General features: G+C 34.9%; 1 protein-coding gene and 1 pseudogene across 1 annotated transcript in view; one reads left to right on the plus strand and one right to left on the minus strand.

The window, feature by feature from the left end:
- LOC116740291 (membrane cofactor protein-like) overlaps positions 1–15,699 on the minus strand; it is a 115,282-nt gene extending 99,583 nt beyond the window's left edge. The window contains exons 1-5 of the mRNA XM_032605815.1: positions 15,654–15,699; positions 14,756–14,944; positions 14,318–14,420; positions 1,226–1,311; positions 203–397 (exon numbers count right to left, since the gene is read on the minus strand). Of these exons, the coding sequence (XP_032461706.1) occupies positions 203–397; positions 1,226–1,311; positions 14,318–14,420; positions 14,756–14,944; positions 15,654–15,699 (619 nt within the window). The remainder of the gene's footprint in view (positions 1–202; positions 398–1,225; positions 1,312–14,317; positions 14,421–14,755; positions 14,945–15,653) is intronic.
- LOC116760182 lies at positions 3,964–4,396 on the plus strand (annotated as a pseudogene).
- Positions 15,700–16,005: the final 306 nt, after the last annotated feature.

Raw genomic sequence — 16,005 nt, forward strand, 5'->3', positions numbered from 1 at the left:
AAGGACATGTGGACTGACGTATGGGGAACTGTACAACTAGAACTATCTTTTAATTTGGTTTGACCAATATTAAACTAATTAGAAGTCAGTTTAGTAGGAGGAGCAAGTACATATGGCTGTTTTGTTTACTTGTAGGCAAAAGTATTCATGAAGTGTTTCCACAGTATTTACAAATGCAGGAGGAAGTAAATGGAAATATTACCTTTACACTGAGGAGAGTCACTACTCCATCTGTCACTATCAACACAAACAAGCACACTCTCTCCAACAAGTGAATATTCATCTGGTCCATCTGAAGGATTACAACTATAAGTTACTATTTCATTATATTCATATTCGTCCTTGTAATTGGTGATTCTTCCATTTGTTATGTTTCTAGGTGTTGCACACAAAACCCCTTAAAAAGGGGGAAAAAAGGACATGAAGTAAAGGTAAAAGATTAGGACAGCATTAGCAAAGTCCTATGAACTGCCTTCAAAGAATTCATTAACATATGATTAATATAAGATAGTTGTGAATCCAATACCCATTTAGAAGAAAGTCTCTATGTGAAAATGTATTTTCCCAAATTCAAACCATTAATGTAGAAATTAACTTTTAGAATAAAACTTGTTTTCTGAAATATCTATATAAGATATGAAATACATATTATTTATCTGCTAAGTTTTGTTCTCATCGTCATGAAAGAGGCTGACAATTTAATGCTAAAATATACTTGTGATTAAAAATATAACTCAGTGCTAGTTGAGAAATGCTTTATGATTTATAAATATCTCCATTCACAAACTGGTTGTTTACATTAATACTGAGTATTACTGTCAGTTTTCACTTTCATCCTTATGAGCTTACAGTGAAATTTTCCAGAGGCTTCAAATGGTGTGATTTTGCAACTGACTGAATCCAGATCTCTTCCTTTAAGTCAGACATTAAAGTAATTTTCAAAAGTGTAAAACAATGCCACTATTCTCACTATGTTTTGGAAACTTGATTTTTCATAAAAATATGTTGCATATATTAACATGCATTGAGGTTACGCTTCTTAAAAATGAATTACTAATTACTTTTAAAACGTTTCTGTTTTAATTCCAATATAATAAATATTAAGACATAACCCATATAAAGAGAAGCTCTTCAGTGTCTGTGTTAATTTAAAAGCATAAAGGGGTCCCCAGGCCAAAAAGTTTGAGAACTGCTGCTCTATGTTCTAAAGAGAGAATATACTTACTTTCACATAATGGGGGATTATCATCCCATATCACATTATTTCCAGAAATTTCACAATATAGAATTCTTGATCCAATCATGTAAAAACTAAATGTGAAAAGAAAAGTTATTATGTTCTTTAGCAATTACAAGATGTGCATAATAATGGAAAAAAATTATATGGTTGTTTTTCTGTACTATAGTAATTTGAGAGAGAAGTTTCTTAAAATATAATGGATGTGCTAAATCTGCAACACAATCAAATAAAGAGTTTCTGCATGTGGACATACATTGACATTGGCCTACAGCAAAATGTCTAAATTACTATCATGCCTGTCAGTGTAACCCCTTTGCTATCTCTGGCAAATGTATCACACATTCACTTCTACACTTTTGCTCACACCATTCTCCTCAGTAAGGACTGAGAAGAGAGATCAGGCCCTAGAGCTTGTGACTGCTTTTTTGACTCATGGGTTACTTAGAAGTGTCTTTCATAGTTTTCAAATATTTGGGGATTTTACATATACCTTGTTTTGATTTCTATGAATACATTCATTCCATTGTGATCAGGTAATATACTGGTAATAGTTTCAGTTTTTTGGAAATGTGTTAAAAATTATTGCCTAAAATATGATATTAGAGAATGTCCCATGTACACTTGAAAAGAAGAAATATTTTGCTATTATTCAGTGGATCCTTCTTAAAGAGTCACATCTCCTACAGTGTCTCCCTGCTTTTGCCTGGCTTCAAGTTCCAGCTCTAAGACTGACTTCTTATTTGAGCTTGGGCAATCCCCTTAAGCAAGTTTCTCTTGCTCAGTTTCCTCATCTATGAAAAGGGGGATAATAGGGGATAATCCCTCATGGGATTGTTTTGAGGACTGGATGAGCTAGCATCTGGCACAAGGTACTAGGTAAGTTGTAACTCTTATTAGTATTCTAGGTACTAGGTAAGTCGTAACTCTTATTAATATTCTTCAGATCAAAATACAGGCATATCTCAGCTTATTGCTTTTCACTTTACTGAGTTTTTAACAAATCGAAGGTGTATGACAACCTTGAATCGAGCAAGTCTATTTGTGTCATTTTTCCAACAGTGTTTGTTCACTTTGTATCTCTTGTCACATCTCGGTAAATATCACATATTTCAACTTTATTACTATTATTATATTTGTTACAGTCATCTGTGATCAATGATTTTTAATGTTACTACTATGACTCGCTGAAGGTTCAGATTATGGTTAACATTTTTTGGCAATATGGTATTTTAAAATTAACGTATGTACATTTTTTAGACATAATTCTATTGCACACTTAGTAGACTATGGTATAGTGTAAACATATTTTAAAAATTCATTTGACTTGCTTTATTGCAGTGGTCTGGAACTGAACCTGCAGTATGTCCAAGGTATGCCTATACCTTCCTAGGAGTAGCTCAGGAATACTCCTACTTGATGAAATTTTCTCTGATGATTTAAATTCACAATACACTCTCCTCCTTCTGAACTCTCATTGTAATGATTGTGAGTGACTCTATCTATTTGATACTTCTTCTCATTTACTATTTTGCCTTGATGCCTCTCTTGTATTTCTCAAGAAGGATACAACTTCTTTAAGAAGAGTCTATGTCTTGAACTTTTGATATCCCTCAAAGTACCTAGCAGGCTCTCTCTATATAAATATTCACTGAATATTCCATTATTTTTAATTGATCAAGTTAAAAAATACTGTACCTGCTTCCAGCTGACTTTTCCCCCAAGGCTCACTCATTGATTCTAGATTATAATGTGTGTTTCTGGGATGATGGCAAGTTAAGAGGCACAGGAATCTGTCTCCCCACCTTGACAACAATTGCACTGGTACAGTCTGCCTGATGTTACTATTTTGGAATTCTGCATTCTGTTGATGATTTGCAATTTCCAGGTGAAGACTTGAACAGGTTAAGTTGACTTATTATGGTCAACTTCTGTTCTTAGCACAGTGGCAACTACTCACCCCCATTCACAGCAATATGGCAAGGATCTGTGCATGTGTTCCCAGAGCAGCCTACAAGTAGCCTGTGGGAGCCTGGGTGGTCAAAAAGGAACCTGTCCTCCAAATATGAAGATCTATGTTCTTATCACTGATTGCTGCTTCTGATCACAGAATCAGTCAAAGAGGTGGCAAGCCATTGTTGTCACACCTACCCTCACTCTTGCAAGCCCCTTCCACCCTGGCTGAAGTAACTTTCAGGGGACTTAAATAACCAGTGTGCTTTGTTCCCCAATTCATTTTTGGCTTTTTCCCCTTTCAGAAGCTAGACATTAAACACTAGAACATTCAAAAGCAACCGCAAAGAAGAAAGTGGTTGTGCATGCCCAGGGAAAGGCTCAGGAAAGACCTGAGATAATCTTCAGTTTATACATCAGGCTGATCTTCAACACGGAGATGCCATACAACAATAAAAAATAACGTAAAAGAGCAAGCTCTAGGGAAGCGGGGAAATCTAATTTCCAGGGTTACCAAATTATTAGATTCAAATGTTCAGTTCAGTAAAAAAAAAAAAAGTCACAAGGTATACAAAGAAACAGGAGAGTATGGGCCATTCAAAGGAAGAAATAAATCAACAGAAATTGTCCTTGAAAGAGAACTGATGGCAGATCTACTAGACAAAGACTTTAAAATAACTGTCTCGTGAAGGTACTCTTAGTGGTAAATCGATGAATGCCCGTTCTGCTGCCTGATCTTTTTTCAGTGAGGGGGCTGAGGGAAAGGCATAGAGATGAAGATCTTTATGAAGACCCTGCAAGCAAGAACATCACTCTCAAGGTCAGGCCCAGTGTCATCACTGAAAACATCAAAGCTAAAATCCAAGACAAGGAGGACATCTTGCTTCCCCAACATCATTGAATTTTTGCAGGCAAATAGCTGGGGGATGACCATACTCTCTCAGACTACAATATCCAGAAAGAATCCACCTTGCACTTGGTACTTTGACTGTGGGGTGGCATCATTGAGCCTTCCCTCCACAAGCTTGCCCCAAAATACATTGCTACAAAATGATCTGCCACAAGAGTTATGCTCACCTGCATCTCCATGCTGCCAACTGCCACAAGAAGAAATGTGGCTACACCAACAACCTGTGCCTCCAGAAAATGTCAAATAATGCCTCTCCACTGGCTTCTCCCTTGCCTGCAGGGAGGCTTCCTGCCTAAGCCCCATAGGCCTTGGGCCTCAATAAAATTTGAAAGAAAAAATGACTGCCTTAAAGATGTTTAAAGAACTAAAGGAAGAAATCTAGAAAGTCAAGAAAATATGTGTAAAACATGTAAATCTCAATTAGGAGAAAGAAAACCTAGAAAAAACCCTAAAGGAAATTCTGGAGTTGAAAAGTACAATAATGGAAATTAAAAATTCCCTGGAGGAAATAAAGGCACATTTGAGCAGAAAGAAGAAAGAATCAGAGAACTTGAATACAGGACAATGGAAATTATTGACTCTGAGGAACAAAAAGAAAAAAGAAGAAAAATGAACAGAGCCTATGGGATCTGTGGGACACCAACAGGCATACCAACATATACACTGTGGGACTCTTGGAAGGAGAAGATATAGAGAAAAGAGCAGAGAGAATATTTGAAAAAATAATGGCTGAAAACTACCAAATTTCATGAACTATGTGAAATAAATAAGCCAAAAGCTCAATGAACTCTAAGATGAACTCAAAGAGACCCACACTAAGACACATAATAATCAAACTTTCAAAAGACAAAGAGAGAATACTGAAAGCCACGAGAGAGAGAGAGAAAATCATCACATACAGGGGATCCTAAATAAGATTATGAGATTTATCATTAGGAACTCAGAGTCCCCAAGACAGTGGGCAGATATACTCAAAGTGCTAAAATAAAAAAACACCCTATCAAACAAAATCCTCTATCCAGCAAAACTGTGCTTCAAAAGTGAGGGAGAAATTAGGACCTTTTCAGAAATAAAAGCCAAGAGAGTTTGGGACCACTAGACCTCAACTGCAAGAAATACTCAAAGGAGTCCTGCAAGGTGAAATAAAAGGACACTAGACAGTAACTCAACTCTGTGTGGAAAAATAAAGATCTCACTAAAAGTAAATGTGTGGACAATTATGAAAGCTAGCATCACTGTAAAGGTGGTTTGCAGCTACAGTTTTTGTAGTTAATTTGGTATAAGTTCAAATTGGAGTTTTATAACTATAGAATGTTAAATGTAATCCCCATGGTAACCACAAACAAAATAGCTACAGAATGTAATGATACAAAAGGAAATGATACAGGAATTTATACATATCACTATAAAAATCAACTAAACACAAAAGAAAACAGTAATACAGGAAATGAGGGGGAAAAAAGCTCTAAGGCATAGAGAAAACAAATGGCACAATGACAGAAATAAGTACCTCCTGTCAGTAGTTATATTAATTGTAAATGGATTAAATTCTTAATCAAAAGACAGAAATTGACATAATGCATAAAAACACATGATCCCACTATATGCTGTTTACAAGAGACTGACATGACATCCACAGACACAAGTGGGTTGAAAGTGAAAGGGTGGAAAAAGATACTCCATGCTAATAGTAACCAAAAGAGAGCAGGAATGACTATACTAATTCAGACAAAATAGACTTTAAACCAAAAGTGTACAAGAGACAAAGAAGGACATTATACATTAAAAAGGGTTAAGTACTGGAAAAAGATATAACAATTATAAACATTTATGCATCTAATGAGAGGCCACCTGAATATATGAAGAAAAAATGACAGAATTGAAGAGAAAAGCACACATTTCTACATAATAGGCATTTATACAATAATAGTTGGAGATTTCAATACCCCACTCATCATAATGGGTTGAACAACTAGATAGAAGATAAGTAAGGAAGTAGAGGATTTCAACAATACAATACCAACTAGATCTCACAGATATATACAGAGCATTCTACCTAACAACAGAATACAGTCTTCTCAAGTGCACATGGGACATTTTCCAGGTGAGACCATATGTTAGTCACAGATGAAAAACACAAATTAATATTCTTCATAACATAATGACATAATAAATAATACATAATTATTATGCATTAATATGCTAGATTAATTAATTTGGTCAGTCTAAAAATTAAGTATTAATTAATCAATAGATTTAAAAAGAGAGATATACAAAATATATTCTTTGACCACAACAGGACAAACTTAAAAATCAAAATCAAAAGGGAAATTGGAAAATTCTCAAAATAGTGAAAATTAAAATTGAAAATTAAATTGCTTTTAAGCAACCAATGAGTCAAAGAAGAAATCAAAACGGCACTTAGAAAACATTTTGACATGAATGGAAATGAAAATTTAACATACCAAAACTTATGGAATTCAGCAAAAGCAGTGCTGAGGGGGAACTTTAAAGCCATAGATGCTTACAATAAAAAATGCAAAACATTACACACTCTGAAACCCAAGCCAGAGGCAGTAATTTGAAAGGAGCCTGGGTCAGACCCACTCGTTGATCTTGGAGAGCCTCCCAAAGAGGAAGGAGGCAACTGGTCTCCTCCTGGGAACACAGAGACTAGTGACAGTCATTTGGGAGGGCATTCTACCATGAGGACAGTGGTGCTTGCAAAACTGCCATTTTGGGAATGTCTCCCTAGCTTATTAGGGTTGGGGGCTTATCCACTCACCAGTTAGCTGGCATCAGCCCTAGGATGCACTGGGCTGAGGAGCCAGACACCCTGGGACCTAGTCTTGCCCACTAGCAGGTCGATACCAGCCCTAGGACACCCTTAGTCATGCAGATAGCTGCACCAAGATGCAGCCCCACCCATTAGTGGTCCATCAGTTTCTGCATGAGGCATGGCCTGGCAGCCAACCAGCCTTGGAGCCAGCACTGCCTATCAGTGTTCCCCAGTAGTTGACCCTGCCACAACAAAAGAGCCTATGCAACCCACATAAGGGACAACACTAGAGCATACAGGTATAGTAAACAGAGGGGAATATGTTGCTGGGCCATGTAAGACATTTCCTATATAAGACCACTTCTCCAATATTGAGAAACATAACTGAACTAGCTAGTATATAGAAATAAACACAGAGAATTAGGTAAATGGAAATCAAAAGAAAGCCAGGATACAAATACTTATATCAGACAAAATAATTTAAAACAAAGACTGCTACAAGAGGCAAAGAAGTACACTACATAAAGATCAAGGGATCAGTCCAAGAAGAAGATATAGCAATTTAAAATATATATGCACCCAATATACGACCACCTAAATATATAAGGAAAATTTAACGGATATAAAGGGAGAAATTGACAGCAACACAATAATAGTAGGGGACTTTAACACCCCACTTACATCAATGGACAGATCATACAGACAGGAAATCAATAAGGAAACACTGGCTTTAAATGATACATTAGATTGGATGGACATAATAGATATGTATGGAACATTACAGCCAAAGCAGAAGAATGTATTATACATTTTTTTCAAAGGCACATGGAACTTTCTCCAAGATATATCACATTCTAGGCCACAAAGCAAGCCTTGGTAAATTTAAGAAAATTGAAATCATATCAAGCATGTTTTCTGACCACAAAGACATGAGACTAGAAGTCAAGTATTAACAGTAACATGTGAAGGTTAAACGTTATGCTACTAAATAACCAATGGATCACTGATGTAATCAAAGAAGAATTAAAAAAAAAAAACACTGCAAATGAAAATGAAAACACAATGATCCAAAATCTATGGGATGCAGCAAAAGCAGTTCTAAGAGGGTAGTTTATAACAATACAAACTTACCTCAGGAAACAAGAAAAATCTCTATTAAACAACCTAAACTTACACCTAAAGGAAGTAGGAAAAGAAGAACAAACAAAACCCAAAGCTAGTAGAAGGAAAGAAATCATAAAGATCAAGGCAGAAATAAATGAAATGGAGAGAAAAAAATTAGAAAAGATCAGTGAAATGAAGACCTGATACTTTGAAAGATAAACAAGTTATAACCAGACTCATCAAGAAAAAAAGAGGGCCTAAATCAATAAAATCAAAATGAAGAACATACAACCAACACCACAGAAACACAAAGGATGATAAAAGTTTACTATGAACAACTATAAGGCAATAAAATGAACAACCCAGAAGAAATGCATAAATTCCTAAAAATGCACAATCTCCTAAGACTGAACAAGGAAGAAATAGAAAATATTAACTGACCAATTACCAGTAATGAAATTAAATCACTAATACAAAAACTCTCAACAAACTAAAGTCACACAGGTGAGTTCTAGCAAACATTTAGAGAAGAGTTGATACTTATCTTTCTCAAAATACATTGTACAGCACAGGGAATATTGCCAATATTTTATGATAACTATAAATGGATTATAATCTATAAAAGTTTTGAATCACTATGTTGTACACCTGAAACTAATATAATATTGTAAATCAATTATACCTCATTAAAAATGTTAACGCCTATCCTTCTCAAGCTATTTCAAAAAATATAAATGGAAGGAACACTTTCAAATGCATTCTAAAAGGCCAGGATCACCCTGATACTAAAACTAGACAAAGACACCACAACAAAAGAAAATTATAGACCAATATCTTTGATGAACATAGCTGCAAAAGTGCTTAATAAAATATTAGCAAACAAATTCAAAACTACTTTAAAAGGATCATACACCATGATCAAGTGGGATTTATCTCAGGGATGTATGGATGGTTCAATATCATCAGTCAGTGTGATATAACACATTAACACATTGAAGAATAAAAATCATAGATTATCTCACAGATGCAGAAAGCTTTTTAACAAATTTAACATCCATTTATGATAAAAAAAAAAAACCTCTCAACATAGTGCATATAGAGGGAACATACCTCAATATAATATAGGCCATATATGACAAGCCCACAAATAACATACTCAGTGGTAACAAGCAGAAAGCATTTCCTCTGAGATCAGGAACAGGACAAGGATGCCCACTCTCACCACTTTTATTCAACATGGTATTGGAAGCCCTAGCCACAGGCATCAAACAAGAAAAATACATGTTAGGAATCCAAATTGGAAAGGAGGAAGTAAAACTGTTACTGTCTGCTGATGATTTGCTACTATATACAGAAAATCCTAAAGATGCCACCAAAAACTATTAGAACTAAGTAATCAATTAAGTAAAGTTGAAGGATAAAAAGTTAATGTACAGGGCTTCCCTGGTGGCACAGTGGTTGAGAATCTGCCTGCCGATGCAGGGGACACGGTTTTGAGCCCTGGTCTGGGAAGATCCCACATGCCGCAGAGCAACTGGGCCCATGAGCCACAACTACTGAGCCCGTGAGCCACAACTACTGAGCCTACGCATATGGAGCCTGTGCTCCGCAACAAGAGAGGCCGCGATAGTGAGAGGCCCACGCACCATGATGAAGAGTGGCGCCCGTGGGCTTCCCTGGTGGCGCAGTGGTTGAGAGTCCGCCTGTTGATGCAGGGGACACGGGTTCATGCCCCGGTCCGGGAAGATCCCAAATGCCGCAGAGCGGCTGGGCCCGTGAGCCATGGCCGCTGACCCTGCGCGTCCGGAGCTTGTGCTCTGCAACGGGAGAGGCCGCAACAGTGAGAGGCCCGCATACCACAAAAAAAAAACAAAAGAGTGGCCCCCACTTGCCACAACTAGAGAAAGCCCTCGCACAGAAACAAAGACCCAACACAGCCATAAATAAATAAATAAATAAATAAATTTTAAAAAAAGAATAACAACCCAAGCCAAGCTGTAGGATGTTATTTGAAATTCAACATAGATTAAAAAAGAAAAAGTTAATGTACAGAAATCTGTTGTGTTTCTATACACTAAAAACAAACTAGCAGTCAGATAAATTAATAAAACAATCCCATTTGTAACTGCATCAAAAGAATAAAGTACCTAGGAATAAACTTAACCAAGGAGGTAAAAGACCTCTACTTGGAAAACTGTAAGATGCAATGAAAGAAATTGAAGGTGACAGAAGAAAATGGAAAGATATACCATGCTCATGGATTGGAAGAGTTAATATTGTTAAAACAACCATATTCCACAAGACAATCTTCAGGTTCAATGCAATCCCTATCAAAATACCAATGGCATTTTTCACAGAACTAGAACAAATAATTCTAAAATTTGTATGGAAACACAACAGACCCCATATAACCAAACAATCTTGAGGAACAACAAAGCTGGAGTTATCACATCCCCTTATTTCAAAGTGTACTACAAAGCTACGGTAACCAAAACAATGTGATACATAAACAGACACATGGATTAATGAAACAGAATAGATTGACCAGAAATATACCCATGCTTATATGGTCAATTAATCTATGGCAAAGGAGACAAGAATATGCAATGGGGAAGAGACAGTCTCTTGAATAAATGGTGTTGGGAAAAATGGATACATGCAAAAGAATCAAACTAGACTACTTTCTCAAACCGCATACAAAAATAAAGTAAAAATGGATTAAAGACTTAAATGTAGGACCTGAAACCATAAAACTTCTAGAAGAAAGCATAGCTAGTATGCTCTTTGATATCAGTCTTAAAAATATTTTTTCAGATCTGTCCCCTCTGTAAGGGAAACAAAAACAAAAAATAAACAAATGGAACTACATCAAACTAAACACTGTTCACACAGCAAAGAAAACTATCAACAAAATGAAATGTGAGAAGATATTTGCAAATGATATATCTGATAGAATGTTAATACTCAAAATATACAAAGAACTCATACAACTCAAAATTTTAAAAAAATTAAAAATGGGCAGAGGACTTGAACAGACATTTTTCCAAGGAAGACATACAGGTGGCCACTAGACATGTAAAAAGATGCTTAACATCTAATCATCAAGGAAATGCAAGTCAAAAGCATGATGAGTAATCACCCCACACTTATCAGAATGACTGTGATCAAAAGACAACAAATAACAAGTGTTGGTGAGGAAATGGAGAAAAAGGAACATCATGTAAATTGGTATAGCCATTTTGGAAAACAGTGTGGAGGCTCCTCAAGAAGATAAAAATATAACTACGATATGATCCATCAATTCCACTTCTGAGTATTTTTATGAAGATAAGAAAATCATTAATTCGAAAAAGTATATGCACCCCTATGTTCATTGCAGCATTATTGAAAATAGCCAAGATATGGTAGCAAACTATCTGCCCTTAAATAGAATGACTGTGTTAAATATATACATAATTAATATATGAATTTCATGTATATATGAATTCATGTATATATGAATATATATATATATTCATGTATATATTCATGATATATCTTCATATATTATATATATGAATTATATATAATATATATTCATGTATATATTCATATTCATGTATATGTATATATTCATATACATATATATGTATACATGTATATATGTATATATGAAGTTTTAAGTTGTCAAATTAGATGTATGTATGTACACACACAAAAAAAATGGAATAGAATTCAGCCATGAAAACAGGGAAATCATGCCATTAGCAACAATGTGGATGGGCCTAGAGAGTATTATGCTAAGTGAGATAAGTCAGACAGAGAAATACAAATATTGCATGATTTCACCTATATGTGCAATTTAAACATAAAGCAAATGAAGAAACATAACAAAACAGAAACAGACTCCAGTTACAGAGAACAAAAAGGTGGTTGCCAGAGGGAGGAGAAGTGAAATAGGTGAAGGAGATTAAGAGGTACAAACCTCCAGTTACAAAAGAAATGTTACAAGGATGAAATGTACAGCATGGAGAAAATAGTCAATAAATTGTAATAACTTTGTATGGTGAGGATGGTAACTAGACTTACCATGGTAATCATCTTGAAATGTATGGGAATATCAAATCCCTATGTGATGCACTTGGAACTAATTTAATTTGTAGGTAAATTATTCTTCCATTAGAAGTTAGAAGAGAGCTCTAAAATAAACAACCTAATGTTACCACTTAAGGATCTAGAGAAAGAAGAACTAAACCCAAAACCAGCAGAAGGAAGTAAGTAGTAAAGATTAAAGCAGAAATAAAAAATAGAGAAGAGAAATTCATAGAGAACATCAATGAAACCAAAAGTTTGTTTTCAAAAAGAACAAGAGCTGGGGAGGGGTGTGGTGAATTGCAAGATTGGGATTGACATATATACACTACTATGTATAAAACAGATAACTAGTGAGGACCTACTGTAAAGAACAGCGAACTCTACTCAATGCTCTATGGTGACCTAAATGGGAAGGAAATGCAAAGAAGAGGGGATATATGTATACGTATAGCTGATTCACTTTGCGTATAGCAGAAACTAACACAACATTGTGAAGCAACTATACTCCAATAAAAATTAATTTTAAATAAAAGGAGCAAGAAAATTAACAAACCCTTAGCTAGATGGACTAAGAAAAAAGAAAGATCCAAATTACTAAAATCAGAAATGAAAGTGGGGATATTATCACTTAGTTCTACAGGAAAAAGAATATTATGAGAGTTCTATGAATAATTTTATGCCAACAAATGGATAGCCTAGATATAATGGACAAATTCCTATAAATACAAAACCTACCAAGACTTAATTATTAAAAAAATAGAATATCTGAATTGACTGACTACTAAAGAGATTGAATCAGTAGTCAAAAATCTCCCAATAAAGGAGAGTCCTAGACCTGATGTTTTCACTTGTTAATTCTGCCAAACATTTAAAAGAGAAGTAATACCAATTCTTCTCAACCTTTTCCAAAAAATTGAAGAGGAAGGAAGTCTTCTGAACTTATGCTATGAGACCAGTGTAACCGTGACACCAAAGCTAGATAAAAACATTACAAGAAAGGAAGCTACAGAACAATATCCTTTATAAACACTGAGCAAAAATCCTCAACATTATACTAGCAAACAATTCATCAGCATATAAAAAGGATTGAAAACCATGACCAAATGGAAATTATTCCTAGAATGCTAGGATGGCTCAACACATGAAAATCAATCAATGTAATATGCCACGTCAACAGAATGAAGGGAAAAAGCCACATGATCATCTCAATTGGAGAAGAAAAAGCATTTGACAAAATTCAACATCTTTCATGAAAAAAAAAACCAAACAAGGAGCGGATGGAAACTGCCTCAAGATAATAAATGCCATACATGAAAAACACAATGCAAACATCATACTCAATGGAGAAAATATGAAAGATTTTCCTCTAAGATGAGAAAAGGCAAGGAGGCTCACTTTTACCATTTCAATTCAATATAGTACTGGAAGTTCTAGGCAGAGCAATTAAGCAAGAAAAATAAATAAAAGGCATCCAAATTGGAAAGAAAGAAGTAAACTTATCCCTGTTTGCAGATGATATGATTGTATATGTATAACACCCTAAATATTCCACCCATACACAAAAATATTAGAACTATTAAATGAATTCAGCAAAATATGATTAAAGTTAATATTAAGAAAACCTATTGCATTTCCACAGTATATAATATTTACCCTATAAATTCATATTTTAAAATAAATGCCCAGTATCCCCAATATATACTTTTAAAGGAGCTCTGTAGAACAAAAGTTACTATTAAAGGCTCAGTACCTCTTTTTGAGATGCTTCACTCCCTTGCAGCAGTCTTAAAAATAAGTTTTTCTAACTAAGAGATCATGATCAACATTATCGTCCAGGTTAGGCAGATCAACTTGGATCTTGTAAAACTACAGGTTATCTCAAGATGAGTAACTTTGGTTGGCAATTCTACCTCCTATTTCCATAAGCCCTACTTAAACTCTGAGAACTGACAATTTTAAACAGGGTACTCTTTATTTTCAAGAATAAAGTTACCATGATTACTACATCTTAAATACATACAATAGGCGTATTATTACATATAGTAAGTTATACAGTTTTACTTTGCTTCAATTTAAACTTCTTTCTAATTACACATCTTTTAAGTCTTCATAAAAACAAGAGTTGCTTGGCTATAAGTACAACTTGTCACATAGAAAGCAAAATGAAATCAAATTTATAGGAATGCTTAAGAAGAGGAGCAAGACAAAAATGGAATTAGTAACATTTAACCTTATTTCCTCTAAGGAGCATCTTACTTACCCCTCATTACAAACATAGTGAGCTTGTGAACCAAACATAGTACTTCCATTTACATAGTTAACTTGGCCATTTACAGGATCTCCTAGATTAGGACACAATTTTCCTAAAAGAAAACATTCAAATATGTTGGTTTATACCAATTTCAAAAATAGACTTAAATCAAATTCAAAATTCTACATTTCTTGTTAGAATTCACGGGAATCTTATTGTTCATCTGTTATTTTTTCCTTATTATATGGCCAAATATGATTCATATTTACCCAGGCAACCAATTGCCAAGAAAAAGATTCCTTGGGGATTTCTCAAAGCCTGCAAAAATGCATTGCAATCTAAAACCTATTTTCACATGAGAAAACCATCATCGCACTAGTGGAATATGCATGCTAAAATGTGTGAAAATTTCCAGAAACATAAAACAATTTTTTTTTGTTTACTTACTTGTACAGGCCTCCTGTAGAGGTGACCATGTATTATCATCCTGACAAACAGCAGAGGTGGGAAGAGGAGGAGCCATGGGCCGGAAACCTAGGCGACATTTATAGTGTATAGTTTCCCCAGGACTATAATTGGGTTTTGGGGCATGCTGGAGCCTCATAGTTTCAAATCTCGGTGGATCACCACAGGCATCTAAGTAGGAGAGAATAAGAACATGAAAATAAAGTACTTTATCTCCTTCATCAGCCAGGGACTGTGGCCTGACATCAGGTAAGTAATACGGAATAAATAGATTCTTGGCAAGATTTTAAATGACTGTCCCATGCTTTTACCCAAGTGGTAGTAGTAGCAAAGGATGTTCCTTGCTTACTTTAAATAACAATCTATTAGCTTTTGGTTTGTTGAGAAATAAGGTGAACTTTCATTCAACACTAAATTGAAGAGATAACAGTGCTTTTGGTTTTAAAATATATTTATATGTATGTATCCTTCCCCACTTCTTTCCAAATCCAAAACTCACCTCTCCTCTTTTCTATAGTATATAGCACTCTGCTCAGATTACTCTTCTGCAGTTTGAAACACAAGCACTTGTCACTTCAGGCTCAGTTTCCTCTCAGAATGCAAGGTCATAGAGGGCTGGGATCATATGCCTTCTTTTTGTACTACACTCTCTACACACTGGGTGCTCAAGAAATGCTATGGTAAGAGGTAAATATCAAATAAGCATTGTGGATTTCATAGATAAAAATAAATATGGATTAAAATATTTAAAAATATGACTTCCTTTTATTTGTTTCATATTAGTGAATTGAGCATTTTATAAATAAATGGACACCCTTTAAATACTAAATTTTATTACTTTGAATAGGCTTACATAAAAAATTGGTTTCTTGGACATTACTGTAAACATAATTTAATCTCCCTTCACTGATTACTGGATCATGCATTCCCTTAGAAGTTCCCTGCAGTAGCCGTTGGGTTGTTTATACAATATATCCTGACAGTAAAGCTGCTATGTTGTTATGTTTTTAAAATTTTTTACTTCTGGCCTTTGTTTGTGGGGGTTCTTCCCTAGGAAATGTCATTCCTGCTTCAGCAAGTTCTCTTCCTTTTAATTGTCTGTGCACTTGAAAATCTTATAAATCTGATAGAAAATTCAATACTATAATGGAGACAAATAAAGTAAAGTCCTAAAGGGCTAAAATAATGCAGAGGCATCTCCTATAATGTTAAGGACCTAAGGAGAAGGGAGA

Source organism: Phocoena sinus, chromosome 1 (genome assembly GCF_008692025.1).
Source record: "Phocoena sinus isolate mPhoSin1 chromosome 1, mPhoSin1.pri, whole genome shotgun sequence".
Lineage (NCBI taxonomy): Eukaryota > Metazoa > Chordata > Mammalia > Artiodactyla > Phocoenidae > Phocoena > Phocoena sinus.